The 15,822-nt window shown below is 36.2% G+C and overlaps 1 protein-coding gene across 1 annotated transcript; it reads left to right on the plus strand.

Moving 5' to 3' along the window:
- Positions 1-99: 99 nt before the first annotated feature.
- Positions 100-14,997, plus strand: LOC112553307 (dnaJ homolog subfamily B member 12-like). Its single transcript, XM_025220420.1, has 9 exons — positions 100-266; positions 1,815-1,995; positions 2,730-2,875; positions 3,129-3,248; positions 5,076-5,132; positions 5,465-5,553; positions 8,780-8,889; positions 10,204-10,367; positions 10,841-14,997. The coding sequence occupies exons 1-9, from the start codon at positions 110-112 to the stop codon at positions 10,948-10,950; spliced, it is 1,134 nt and encodes a 377-aa protein (XP_025076205.1). The 5' UTR covers positions 100-109; the 3' UTR covers positions 10,951-14,997.
- The last annotated feature ends 825 nt before the right edge of the window (positions 14,998-15,822 follow it).

Below are 15,822 nucleotides of genomic sequence, written 5' to 3' on the forward strand. Positions count from 1 at the left end.
TAAAATTGTAAAAAATGAAAGAAAAGATTTGTTGTATATAAAGTACTCACCTTCAGCTAAAGAGACTATCTCAGTGGAGAACCAATGAAATTGATGTTTTCACCGGTGCATGACGCATCTAAATATCGTCAAAATGGACGGCAACAAAGATGAGAGTGAAAGATGCATTGGCATTGCCGTGCAAAGTATCGCTGCAGGAAACACCGATAAAGCCATAAAGTTTTTGAAGAAGGCTCAGCGGCTATTCCCGTCAAAAAAGGCAGCAGGTACACCAACAGTCCGATCTGTTTTGTTAGTTTTTTCCCCTTAATTTTAGAACGGGTATCAAATACTTATTTTCCGAGATTCATTAAAGTGAAAAGTTGTTTCACCTTTCTGTTTTAATTTTCCTTTATTAATATTATTTGAGACCTTCGTTTTAAATAATCTGGATAATACTTTGGTGCGACGTGACACTGTTGTATAATGTACTTATTTTCTGCGTCTGAATTTTTACGTCCCAAATTATTCATTTTTCGCACGGCGGTCGTCGAAAGGAAACGAGAAAAGGGTACATGATTAAGAGATCATTTAAAATCGACAGTGTTAACAAATTTTTAACTTAGACAGACCATAGCATCTGCATTCAGAAGGGTGATGGTGTTGGGCATTTTGAACTTGATTTCCAAATGGGGCAGAGTGTCCTTCTCGGCCTGTACACGAACTGATTATGCTCTCCCGCTGGTTAAAACATGGTTTTTATGAAATGATAAACAAACATACTTTATTTGACATAGCTATTAATTCAGTAAATACAAAATTCATATTCCATTTGGGATTTGATAAAATGATATTTCGTTCCATGATAATAACATGATACGATTAAAATAAAAGAATACTACTTTGAATGAATATGACCAAATATAGCTTTATGTACATTATGAAGCGCTAATATATTTTATTCTTATTCTTATTTTACTTTGTTTAAGAAGTCTATGGATGCGGCATTTTAATGTTTCTTACCAATGAAAATTATTTTTCTGAAAAAACAATTTAGACTAAAATGCTTATATTATACCTACAGCAATATACAATATACAGCTCTTTATGATAGTTAATATATTTATTAAAACCTGATGTGTGAAGAGAACCTGCAAGAAACAATTGTTTCATAATGCCAAATATAAACCAGGACAAATAATAATCAAATTTGACTTGTAAACAGGCTTCTCAGGCTGAAACCTTGCTGACTGAGTAGGGTAAAGAATATCATCGCATAATTCTATCTGTAAGCATCAAATGAGCTGCACCATATTTATTACAGGATCAGAGCTATATTATTAAAGACATTTCCTTAACTTTGCTTCACTTTCACCTGAAATTATTTTTACTAAAATTTACATTGAACATTTACATTTTTATTTAGGTACTTTGAGTTAAAAATATGATATGGATTTTGTTTAGATTTAGATGTTTGTCTAAATAATTGATTTCTCTCTCTGACGGGTGGAAGCTGGTGCCAATGTTACAATACTATGCAGAATCATTTAATAAGACATTTTAAAAATCATTCTGGGGTACACAGATATCAGTGTTGCCATCATCTAAAAAATTTTTTTTTACATATTAAACTGGTATAGTGCTTTGACTTGTAGTATTAACTAGTATTTTTTATTTCTAATCATTTTGGAATGTATACTTTACAAGGTACTAACCCTAACCTTTGGCAAAATTATGCCATTTTGATGTGTTTTGTTATGATTATCTAATGTTATTATAGGTTCAGACTTATGAGAAAGTGTGACAGTTGTAGAAACTCATCTGTTTATGTGCAGACCTTCTCAGTAAGCTGACAGCCCAGAGCAATGGTGAAGCAGAACAGCCAAAGGCAGGAGAGCCAGGCGATGGGGAACATGTCCGAAGACGAATGGCTTCTGCTTCTGCACAGGAATTTTCTGAAAATAAAGAAAACACTGATCATGATTACACACCAGAGCAACTGGAGGCAGTAAAGAGGTACTTGCACATGACCTGAGCTATTTTCATTTTTTCTTTTGACCATAGCATTTTATTAACTTAAAAGATTCACTGTTTGGTGCAGATATGGAAGTTCACATCATGGGAACATTGCTTTACCATAACAGCTGATTGAGGACTTTTCATAGCTGCTTTATTTGTGGGCTGCAGGATGCTTAACTCAGTGTTTTCAGCTGCCCCTCATTGACTTAATTTAAATATTTTGAAGATTTTAATTTTTCTGTGACTTTTGCACTTTCATTATGAAGGCCTCTGGTGCTTGAAAACTTATAAAGCATTTAGAGCTCAGTTATAATTTCTTTAGCCACTTCTATTCATTTATAATACCAGCTGTATTGTATGATATTCATACATCATATTGGGATTTTGAATCTGGAATTGTGATCAAAAAACAAGTTATTGTAATAGTAGTTATTTTTTTCTGTTCCACTTCACTTTTCACTTGTGAAACAGAGTGAAAAGGCAAGCCAGATTTTGAATAATATATACTTTTAGTAAGACTTGTACTTTCAGTTTGAGAACGATGTTAATTAAATTTAATATTCTGTGGTTGTTTATAATCTTGTTTATGAAGTGGATTAAAATTCATATGTCAACAAAGTTTGGGTTGTATTCGAGGGTAGAGACTAGGGTATGCTTGATATTTGCAATAAAACAAATTGATGCTATTAAGTTATTGATGTTAAAGGATTTTCCTTTCTCTTAATTTACAGGATAAAAAAATGCAAGGACTATTATGAAGTGTTAGATGTCAAAAAGGATTGCTTAGAAAATGACCTAAAGAAAGCATATAGAAAATTGGCTTTGCTGATGCATCCAGATAAAAATAAGGCGCCTGGGGCCACAGAGGCATTTAAAGGTTTGTTTTTCATTTATAAAATTATAGGCTATAGAACTTCTGTTTTACTTTAAAAAATGTACATGGATCGTATAGTTGGTTTAGGAAGACATGGTGTCAGTCACTGTTCAGTCACCGTAACCTTTTAATGAAAAACTAGAAGAGGAGTGTCATTTTGTACTAGTACCTAATACAATAAATATTTTATACCTTTTTGTTGTTATTCTTTGGTTACTTGTTCTTCAATTTGTATTATTTTAATATTGTTTTCCAGCCATTGGCAATGCATATGCTGTTCTAAGTGATCCAGACAAGCGTAGAAAATACGATGTCTATGGGCCTGACCTACAGCAGGCACGCGATGAGTCTGACTACACACATGGTGGGTTTGAAGGTAAGATAACACTGACCTGCACTGGAGTACTTTCATATAGGTACCAAAATATAAAAGATCAATAAATTCTGCCTTAAGACAAGCTTCCTTTTATGGTTGGTAATGGTAAAGGTTGTCCCCTAACTTTTTTTTGGTCATTGGGGCATGAAGTGTTGGACACCACACTTTTCTTGAGGCTGGTTATTTGGGAGCACAGTGCCTGTCATCTTGCAGCCTATAGAGTCAGGTGCCCATTCCCAACAGCTGGATTCACTGGGAGCAGCTCCCTGTGTCACATGGACATTGAACAGGTTCCTCTCTTGGTTCAGAGACCAGTGCTGTAACCACTCGGCTCTCCTCTTCCTCCTGTGCTTGTTACCTTATAGGTGCTCCCATGCATATACAGCAAAGTTAACATTAAAAATAAGAGTGTTTTTGATAGGATTTTATTACAGAAAGAAAAAGGTGAGGTATTCCCAAAGCTATCAAAGAAAGAAGACCTCTCCGAGTGCAACAACTGGCGGGGAGATCATGGTGCTGTCCATCCCCAGCAAAATCCTGACAAGGGTAATTCTAGAGAGACTGAAGAAGGCACTAGACAGGAGACAGAGATCAGAACAATCAGGGTTTCTCCAGGATATGTCATGCATTGACCACGTTGCCACCCTTTGTATCATCATCGAGCAGTCTATTGAGTAGCAGTCCTCCCTCTATATAACTTTTGTGGATTTTAAGAAGGCATTTGACAGTGTAGACAGGGTCATCATCTGGAGGCTTATGATCCACTGTGGCATTCCACCTGAGCTCATAAATATCCAGGGGTTGTACGAAGACTCATCCTGCCAAGTTGCTCACAACGGCAAACACGCTGAACCTTTCATAATGAAGACCGGCAAAAGACGAGGTTGAATGTTATCATCCTTCCTGATGGTCATAGACTGAATTATGCACAAGTCAACCTAAGACAACAACACCGGTATCCAGTGGACCTTCACCAAACAGCTAGAGGACCTGGACTTTGTTGATGACATTACTCTCCTATCTCATCAGCAACAACATGCACATGCAAAAACCGGAGTAAGCTAGCAGAGGAAGCAGAGAAGACTGGCTTAAAGGTCAACAGAAAAAAGACCGAAGTGATAAGAAGCAACAACAAGCAGGAACATCCAATCCAACTTCAAGGAAAGAACATCCTGGAAACAGACCATTGCTTTGTGTATCTGGGAAGCTTTGTCAAAAAGGACTGTGGAGTGGATGATGGCATCAAAAGTCGCATCAACAAGGCCAGGCCTGCGCCCCATCTGAACTCCCGAGCAAGCTCCTTCCGCAGCAAGACCCACATCTTCAACACCAATGTGAAGACAGTCCTACTGTATGGTTGTGAAACTGGAGAGTGACAACTACCATCAACAGCAAGCACCAGACCTTTACCAACCGATGTCTACGCCATATTCTGGGAATAAGATGGCCTGAAAAGATCTCCTGTAGAAAAGAAGCAACCAGAATGCCACAAGCCAAGACATCACAAAGCGCAAATGGGGCTGGATAGGACAGATGCTGCGCAAACCAGCTGACACCATTGCTAGGCAGTCTTTTGACTGGAATCATCAGGGGAAGAGGAGAGACCAAAGCAGACTTGGAAAAGACAGTAGAGAGTGAAGCAAAGGACATGGGAAGCACGTTGCTGTTGTTTAATTAACTTTGTTACATTTGTTACATAACTTTGACAGACTAACAGTGCTAATTCTGCTGTGCTGTTCATTCATTCACACAATGTTGATTCTGTGTAAATCCATTAAGATTTTCTTTTATACTGTCTAAAGCCTGATATTTTTTTATTTTTTCCAGGTGATATCACACCAGAAGAACTTTTCAATATGTTCTTTGGAGGTGGTTTTCCATCAGGTAAATTTAATTTTCATTTTTTAACCTTGTCAAAGTGTTCCTTTTTTTGTTTTGTGCTGTAGAAGACATAAGTGCATAATGAATTAGTTAAATAACTATGATTACTGTGTGCCTGCTGCTTTTTGTATGTTAATGCACTTCAGTTTCACCATGCGCGCTCTATAAGTTATTACTGAAGCTGCAGTTTCATGTCTGTCAAGTGTTACTTTGTTCATCACAGATCACGGTTTTGACACAGTCCATCTGAAAGACAGTTTAAAAGAATTTTGTTGGTAATTCGTGTCTCATGCTGTCAAATGTAACAATAATTTTAACATTCTTCTTTTGCACAGGGAATGTGAACAGAAGACCTCACCACCACCATCATTCACAGCGGTCCCATTTCTACGCATATTCCTCTGGCAGGGAGCAGCAGTCAGAGGTGAGCTGCTATGGAGATGCTTGTTTTTATTTTGTAATTTTGTCTTAAGCAAGTGGAAAACAACAGCACAGCTTGTAAGACCATATTACTGTGTTGTCATGTTTTCTAGGAACATGAAGTGTGGGTTTTTTAAGTTATTTGGATTGAACCCCAAAACCCTTTTTGATGTTAAGTTTGCCATTTTTACTTTTAAACTTAGCTGTTTTTTGTTTTAGCTTTTAAACTTTGCATAAAAGCAGTCCAAGTTGAGAGTGAAGCACTTTTCACACAAAGTATGTCATAGGTTGAGATCTCACATCTGTCTCATACTTTCCTTATATGGCACCTCTTAGCAGGGTTGACTAGATAGTACAGTGTTAGTTGCTCATGTTTCCTGTAAAAATTTTGATGTGGATGGTGTAATGCTTATTTGCAGACGAAATAGTATGGTTGTGCTGACAGCTTTGGACTGTTGCATTTTGTCATAAGCTAGAGGTAAAAATTTCTCAGACTAAACACATTCAACAGTGCAGCATTTTCTACAAATTTTGGTTAATGCCTTTCAAAACAGGATTACTGGTTTGAAGAAGGCCAGGTCAAAGTGTCCTTCAGACTTTTATTTGTCAGTGAATAAGTGAAAGTAAAAGTGTCAATAGAAGTGTTGGGCTCTACCCTCCTCATGCTGTGCCCTAGTGTTGATGAACCCTTTATAGTCTACCTATCGCAACTAGGCTTGTGAGACATTCACCTTAAATGATTTGAAGCCAATTTTTATTTATTGAAGTTCAGATACAGTTAAACTGTTGGTTGTTATTGCACAGTTGTTATAGTCCACAGTCATATCCAGAATAACATATGCAAGGATTGCTGGATGCTTATTGGGCTTAAATATAAAAGTTTGCACATGTAGAGTGGCCGTCATGTTTCTGCCAGTATGCATCCTCTTTACCAGTGCATGTTGTATCATTTTGTTTATACCAGATTCCACACAAGAAAAACCTTTTTATTTTCAGAACCTGTTACCTATTTCAAACCCTTGTCCAGATATGCCAGAATGTAAACCAAAACACTTGGTATTTTTATATAAATCATGCAGACAGGTTTAACTATCAACATTATATCCAGAAATGTAAGAAAGTGGTAGTAATGGATCCTTCCTGTGTGAAAAAGATTTGACTTTAAGGAAGGCTACTTGTCGATCAACAGTTTCGGAGACAAAGAAGGAGCAAGAAAAGGGCAGGGTCGTCTGGTGCTAGGCAGGCTGAAGTCCTGACCCCAGGCCGAGTGCTAATGCTCTACTTGCACAGGGTACAGGTGCCTGTGTTCCTGCTATCTCCTCACTAGCTTTTTTTGGGGGGAATCCCTGCTTGTTTGTAGGTTTTGGCACATTTTGTTTCTACTGTAATAACACTGAAGATTTTAGAGCAAAAATAATTGTGCATCTTGAGTTGATAATTTACTTTGGCTGTATGTTCTTCCCTTCTGTTGACTTTGCATGTCCTTTCCCAAGTCTTTTTGTTGTGGGTGGGAAGAGAGGCCAATGACAGGCTAATGACTGAAAGAGTAAGAATTTTAGGTCATAAGTTCAAATTCATTCTTGGGCATGCATCATTTTTTCCTTTGGCTGTGTCACCTATGTTAGAACTGGACTGCTGCTGTTATGCACTTGACAAAAACACAACCAACCAAATGGCCAGTGTTCTGTCCCTTTCCCTTTTTCACGTTTTGCCTTTTAGTAATTTCCTTATTTTTCTACCTTCAAGAACTTTATCCCATCTTCAGATCATTTTCACTAATCACTTCACCACCCAGACAGAGATTTCAGGTATATGTATTTCCCCCCCACCCTTTTTTTTTTTTTTCTTCCATTGGAAGCAGTTACAGACAGGAAGATGTCTGTTGCTATTTAGGAAAGGTAAAGATCATCCCATAATCTTTGTCAGTCACTGGGGAGTGAGACTCCACTTTTGTCAGGACCAGCATTATGTGAGGGTGGTGTGTATCTCCTCTTAACTCATTGCTGTACCTTCCCCAAGTCTCTTTGGAGTCAGGTACCTATTTCTGACAGCAAAAGTTCACTGCATCACATGGGTATTAAACCAGCCTGCCCCAGGTTTGGATGCCAGTCCTCTAACCACACAGCTAACCGCTTCCCCTGCTGCTTAGACCTGGTGCAGTGATAAATGTAATATAAAACATTTTACATGATGTGTGAGCAATTCATTTTGTTCCCATAAAGGGTGAAGCAGGAGATAAAATTCTGGGGCTTAAAGGGCAGTGCTGCATCATCTCAGTAGGTGTAAATGTGGTAAATTACTGTTCAGTTATTACCTTGGACATTTGTTAGCATCGAAACACTGTACGGGGTGCACATGTTCGAGTTTTTTTTTTTAATTTTTTAATTTTTTTTTTTTTTTTTTTTTTTTTTTTTTTGCCTAGAGCATGTCACAAAATTTTGCAGACTGGTCTATTTAAAAAAAAAGTCTTTTGTATATTCTGACTCCCTCTTCTTTTTTTTTTCTTTTTTTTTTTTGTTTTTGTTTTTGTTTTTTGAGAACCTGGTTTGTTTTATGCCTGCTGCCGTAGTTATTGTTAATGTGATTTTGTTAGCATAGAATGCTTTGGCCATTCTTTTGTCAAGTAAGAAATGTAGATTTGGGAGGGGTGGGTGAGATTCAGAGACTTATATAATTATTGCTACATAGTAACATTTCCCTTGAAAGATAACTTTTTCAGCATGCATATCATTTTAAGGTTGCATTTTTTAAAAACAGATTGGCCTGGATATGGAATGGGTTGTTGTTTTAGAGTGATATTTTTTTCAACACTAGATTGGCATAATTTTATGTTACAAATAGATAGAAGTTTCTGTTATCAGTTCTCTATACTCGTTGAATCAACCACACATTTTTCTTCATTATATTATCCTTGTATTTCTAAGGTCAATTACAGTCGTTTCTTTCTATTCTTCGGAGATCTTTGTACACTATTTTTTTATTGCTTTTGAAAATGTTGTACCACTATACATGTAGGTGTTGCTGACCCTGTGGTTCATGGAACATGGAGATAACAGCCATCTCCTTTGTGAACAACAGCTGATAAGGATATTTCATTTCAAAGGATTAAAGAAATCTTGGAATAGGATTTAGTTCATATAATTTAACTTCAGCAAGGCTTGGTAATACAGTAATTTGATTCTTGTATAGTATTGTGAAATGTAAGAACATGTTTCGGCTGTGTGTTGCAGAGTGGCTTGACTCTCATCTTGCAGCTGGCGCCCATTCTTTTGCTGATCCTGCTGTCTCTCTTATCAAGTTTTTTGGTCAACGACCCAGTATTCAGCCTTCAGCAAACAGGGTAGGTGCTGTCACAGGGCTTGTTTCCAAAAAAAGGATTTGGGTAACTTGCATAGTAGCAGGATAGACAGAAACCTGTGTGAATAATGTTAGAGAACTACCCATCATGTAAAGAAACTTTGCCAAGGAAGCGGGTGATGGTCTGTAAACAGTTTTACATTAGAAGTCTGAAAGCGTAACAATTTTTAGATCATCAGTTTTATTGCAAGATGTTAATAACACTAATAATGATTAGATTTTTATAGCACATTTTTTCACACTTTAAAGTAGACCGTGTTGTACAAAACTGAAAGCTAAGTGAAACATAAATGTACAAATATAGACTCAAAATAAATAGCACATATACATATTGAAACTTACAAATAGAGGCACAGCAAAACGGCATCAAAGGCAGCAAGATCTCTGTCAGTGCAGAGAAAGGTTAGTATTGGACTCCTTTCAAAGCTTAGGCTTGAACAAACTTTTAGTGGTAATGCATCATGTGATAACCAAACATGTAAAAGCTGCTGTGTATTACTTATCAAATGTCAAGGACTGTTTTACATGTATAAAACTGTGCCACTCATAATTATCATTAAGGATCAATATCATAACTACTGTGTGTGTGTATTCAAAACTAAAATGACGACGAATGGACAGAGATCTCTATTACCAAGCCCCATCAATTTGGAACAGACTACCTGTCTGCCTTTGTCACTCTTTACCACCTTTTAAGTCCAAACTTAAGACACATCTTTTCAGATCAGTGACTTTACTGCAACCTTTGTCCTGACCATGAGCATGTCTCAACCTGTGTCTGTATTCGAATATGAGCGGTTATTTCTGTTATAGAAATGAGTGTCTGTTTCATGCGAATTTGGGTGCAGGGTTGTTGGTGATTCAGTTTGTTTCTGACTTTAATCAAATGTTAATCATGTCTGTAAAGTGCTCAGAGCAAATCATTGGAAAAGTGCTATTTAAATGATGTGAACTTTGTCTATGACTGATTAATATAGCGTCCAATATATTTATGCAGAGATCTTGAAAACCTCAAGATTTTACGGGACTTGCTGAGTACAGGTGCAAATCTCCAACTTTGAAATGAGATAATAAACTGAAATTTACAGAATATTTATATTATCTCTGCCTGCTAGAATCTGTTTATAACTGGACCAATCTAGTTGGTCTTTAGGCATTAGTGACAACTCAACCATCCATCGATCCTGAGTGAATAGTATTACTGTCCTCTTTGTTCATGTGCAATAGGCATCATTGAAGTTACCATTGAATAGGAGTGTACATTTGTTTAAAGTTGGTTTTTGATGGAATATTCCAGAAAATACACAGTAAAGAAACAGACTCAAAACCTACAAGTACCATACTATGTAAAAGATGACTTTAATGTTGAATATCGTGGCGAACTACGGCGAATTGAACGCATGGTGGAGGAAGAATATCTGTCTCAGCTCAGGAGCAGCTGCTGGCGAGAAAGGAGTTACAGTGAGTAATCTGTAGTAGTGCAGTGGTTTGTTCTTCTTTGTATCAGGACCTGCTTTGTGTGCCTTTTTAATGACTCACTGTGCTAAAAGTTACTGGTCCGTCTCCTTGCCTAATTTATTATGAGTTAAATTTGCTTTATGGTATACTGTACTCATTACTCTTATTAATTTTGCTCTTCATCAACTGTCAAGGCAAGAGGGTGGGGGTTTTTTGTGCACATTTTCTTTTCAGATTTTCCATACAGCTGTTTAATTTATCATGAAATCATGAGGTTTGTGCTCATTATTCTTTAGCGCTTACCTGTATAAAGAACAATGTGCCTTTTATAATCATTAAATAATATCTGGAACATTTGAGGCGTGTTGTAATGTTATTATGATCATAAGTAATTAAGATAGGGGTTGTGTAAAATATCTGATTAATATTGTGAGATTTTTTCTAAAGATAAAGAATGTTCGTTGTTTAAATTTCAGAGGAAAATATGTTATGGAGAGCAAGAAATTATGGAGACGCTAGACTGTACCAGCAGGCCTCAGATTTAAGGACTCCATCTTGTGATAGGTTACAACAGATTTATTCCTGATTTATCTTCACAGTCAACTAAAGTGTGGTTGTGGGTGCTGTTTGGGTGCATGTGCTGTATTTCATGTGGTTTTGAAGACATCTTTGTTTTTTGATGTTTTAAAACTGTGGTTTACTGTCCTCCTGTACATAATTGACCTGTACTTTTGTTTTTAAATTGTCATGAATTTAAAGAAATAAAATTTGGACTTTAGATGTGATTATCTTTTGTGTTAAGTTTTTTTAAATAGGTTTAGGGAAACAAATTAAAAATTTGTTCCAAGCAGATACTACCACAGAATGCAAATAAAAATTTTCTAGGTTGTATGGAGCAAAGAGATTTCTATGTTTACTGCAGACTGTATATCTTTATTTACTCGGGTTATTTTTCTTCTGCATATGCCTGTATATTTATGTGTATGTGTGTAAGAAAGAGATTGTGTGTTTGTGTGTGTGAGAGAGAGATGTAATAAGTATGTAAAGACTGCATGTATTTTTCAAGTTTCCATCATATTGTTTCTCACCTTGTGAGATGTGAAGTAACATGAACATTTTTGTTTTTTTTTTTTTACCCTTTACAATTCATGTGATTTCTATTGAGAAAGCAGTTGTATATCTTGTTTTTGAATGATGGATTAGACTGAAACTGAGTAACTTTGTGCAGTAAATGCATAATTGAAGTGCTGTGATCTGTTAGGTAGAAATTTAAGTTTTGGCACAGGTGCCTAGAGTCGTGCATAATTAAAAAAATATAATTCCAGCATGTAATTACAAAAGAAAATGTTTTTGTCTCCTAATTTATTTCACAATAGCTCATCCTCAACTGAGGTAAGAGAGACTTCAGCTCTGGTGCAGAATCTTTTAATTCCCCACCACTAACAAAGTGCAAGTGACTAGTAAGATATATACTTGATGTCATTCTGAGCTAAGACATCATTAATTAATCTTAAAGTTTTGTACCAGTTGCATCTCTTTTCACTCAATTGTTGTGCATTATTAAGGGCTTGAAAATATGTCCCTTTATATCTTGGACATTGAGGAGCTGTAATGTATTTTGTTACCCCTTCTCCCAGAGAAAAGTCATGGAAGTGTCTGCAGTGTAATGCTTGAATGCAAGATCATAAATCAACTAATGCACTTTACCTGTTATTGAAGCATCCAATTTTGTTTTCCTCTTAAGTTTTATTGAGTTTTATTTTCATTTGACCAGCAAAACCCTTGAAACTTTCTCTACAACTTCCGAACTATTGTTTTTAGTTAACAGCATAAAACCAGGTAGTTTTGAAGTTCACACCTGCCTCCATCTCAGTCACCAATAAAATTTTCTTTTAATACATATAGATCCATGACCACAGAAACCAGCTCCAGTCATGAAGTTGTGCTTTTTTGGAACTGGAGAAAATTCAGATTTGTAATGAGCAGGAAATACTATTTTAATGATATTTTCATTTCTCATTTAGCTGAATCCAGGTTGTGTATGCTTAAATAAAACTTAAAATTTAGATAAAATTCAGGTTGCAAGCATTTGATCCTGTGCCTTCCACTATCCATTCAGGAAAGATGATTTTCTCCCATCTACAAATCTTTCATTTATTATAATTATATATTCTATAAAAAAGATCGTACCTATAGTGTCTTTGTCATAGGGGTGAGGTCTCATAAAAGTAACTGGCATGCATGCTAGCAAGTCCATGTGCACTTTGCATTCCTTCCATGTCAGGGCCTTTCTCTAGTTATTGCAAGTTTGCTGAAGTGTTGACAAATTAACAAGAACAGTTTAAAATTGTGAATAAGAGAGGTTGCCTCTAAAGACCATTGTTCTGCTCTTACCCCTCGAAACAGAATTTCACCTTTTAAGAGTACAACCAGTTATGCAATTGGGTTTGGTGATGTGTATGTGTGCAGAAAAAAAATCATGGAAAGGGTATTTGGTTTCTGTATTTTACCATGATAAAGAGTACAGTACATAGTAAAATTAACTTGACTAAGTTTATAGGCAATTTGTGTGCTGTTTTAAATATCTTAATGTGAAAATGTGTACACGCTATAGAAGCAGAACTTTAAAATTTGGTTTACATCCTTGGCAGTTAATGAAGGTCAGCTCTCAGCTATCATACTCAAGTTCCATGCCTGTCAACTAGCATATTGCAATGATGTTAACTTAAATTTCTACCAACCATTAGCATCAAATTAAATTTTTCAAGTCGTTTATTACCGATACAGTAAATAGATGTCTAAGATTTCGTGTAGAATTGACTTTATCTAGTTTTAGATCCACAATGACCAGAGTGGGTGTATGTGCATGTGCACATTGTTTTAGTGAATATACTAATAGAAATCTGTTTGTCTAAATTCAATACAGCAAGGAGCAATGCTTCAAAACAACTATTAAAAAACCAAAAAAAAAGCATACCTGCTGCATTCACATTTAAAGGGGTACACACAAAAATCCGTGATTCTCCTCCACATTCCTCCAACCCACCATTTCTCAGTGTAAACAAGTGAGAGTTATGTCAAGTTTTTGCTGCGAATTTGAAGTGACCAATGTTTCACCTCCTGTTTTTTTGTCTAACACAATTGCCTATTAAATATTGTCAGAAACACTGGTCTAAATTTACCTGTTTTTTATACTAGAAATTGTTTTCACATAAGTTGGCTAGTTGATCGATGTAGGTATGAACAAATAAACATGTTTTGGACAAGTTTGCGCTAGTTATATCATTTAGTAGTATTGTGGAATGTTGCTTAAACATGCAATAAGTTTGGGTCTGCTAGTTTAGCAAATACTCTTAAATGGCACATGGAAGAGTGGTCTGCTCAGACATTTGGAGATTGGTTTTTACATTCATTCCAGTATTGTGCATTTTTAAAATATTGTCCCATCATCAGAATGCCTGATTTCCAAGGAAACACTAAGAATATGCATATAGTAAGACTTATTTCCTGATTTACATTTAGCTCCTTGTTGAGCATCACCATGGAAGGTTTCTTTGTCTTGAACATGTATACAATACTTATCAAGGATTGCAAAGAAAGATTCTCAATATTTTGTACATTTATTTTATCAGTTATATTAAAATTCTCCCAAAACTAGATGAGGCAGACGAGAAATGTCTGCCCATAATTTCTACCCAAGATTATTTTCACATTTACAGTCAGAGCAAGCTTATGTTTGTGAAGCTTAATATCAACTGAATTTAAACAAGACTGCATATAGCATGTTATACATGACATATGCTTTCAACCAGTCTTTAGGCAGAGTGCACTGTACATTGATATGCTGAAAGGGGGAAAAAAAAGTTGAATGGTTGATTGAGGAGTGTGACTGGATTATCCAAAAAGATTTTACCTTGGAATATGAAAAGTAAAGCATATGGGTCAATGTTTACTGAATTGCTAGATAACATTTGAAACTGCAACGTAAATCAGCTGGTGTTTTATAATTCCACAATGACAGCAAATCTCCATGTTAGAATAATAATGGAATATTTGTAAATGAGCACAAATTTGCCAGCATAAGCTGTTTATTACTGTAGCTGTTTTTTTCGAATCACATTGTAGAGCAACATTAACACATTTCTTTTATGAAACAAACATTTCATCAGCACCATGAAAACAAAAGTGGGAGAAACTTTTGCAGTACGCTTCACGAATGTGACGAGCAGTTGTATGTTATTTTGCTGTGTTCACCTGAATAGTTTTATACAAGTCAGCGGAGATTATTTTCTGCTATTCAGGTGTTAAGGCTGTTATGATTAAAGAAACTGTGGGTGAAAAAGCTGTTAATAAATTCTCCTCTTCTGTTATTATCGTGTTATTAGAGAGTCAGAAATGTTGACAGGAGACTGCAAGTTAGCATTGGTGTCCTAATGATTTTCTTGATGAATACAGAGACAGTAGTGATGATAATGAGAGTGTATGTGCATGCACATGCTAGCTTTTAGGACAGATCTAGTCATTTATTTTAAGCCTTAGAAAAGTAGGACTCTGGGTCTCATGCATCAAAGTAAAACTCAAAATACAAATTTTGTGTGAAAGATTATTCAAAGAAATTAAAGAAATGTACATATATGTGTGTCTAGCTCTATAGAGAAGATCAAGCAAGAAGTGAGGTATGCAATATCTACATGTATTTTGCAAGTCTATAGCATGTAGGTAGTAAAGCTTTGTGGCCATGGTGGCAGTGATAGTCTGATTAGCATGTACAGAGGGCACATACTCGGCTGCAAAATGTGGACCCTGTTGACCGAAACGGAGAGGAAGATAGAGGCATTTGAGATGCTGCTGTAGACTGCTCCTACTCTCATCTAGGGAACAGAAAAACACATTTGCAGTTGTTGCCATTTTCACCACTGTCAAGGAACAAAAACTGGTTTAGTTTGGGCTTGGGCATGACACTAAATCAAGATAGTTCCCCAGGGATGTGCGGAGAGAAGACAGACGAGGCAAACAGAAATAAATGGTTATTGACCAACATCATGGAGTGGACAGGCCGCCAGATGAGAGACTTGCTGGGGCACAGAGTAGTCCTTCACCATTGCTGCCTCACGTCATGTCTCCCCTCAACAACTGATCACAATTCAGAGAGGGAGGGGACAGATGTGGAAGGCAAAGACCACTCTCCTTCAACCGCCTTTACCTTCAATGTTAAAGCAGGTACCTCTACTTGCTGGGTAAGCAGAAGAAAGTTTTCCAGTCACTAACAAAAACACTATATCCAAATATGTAATTAATAATTAGTAAATACAAGTTATAGGATGAACTAATATTTATAAAACAGGCATGTTTTAAGTGCATGAGTAAATTCTTTACGTGAATGTCAAGTGCCCCTAATCAGGATGGGATTGATGATGATAAGTGTCAATGAAGGATCTATAAAGACAATGAAATTCTA

The sequence above is a fragment of the Pomacea canaliculata genome, linkage group LG1 (assembly GCF_003073045.1).
Source record: "Pomacea canaliculata isolate SZHN2017 linkage group LG1, ASM307304v1, whole genome shotgun sequence".
Lineage (NCBI taxonomy): Eukaryota > Metazoa > Mollusca > Gastropoda > Architaenioglossa > Ampullariidae > Pomacea > Pomacea canaliculata.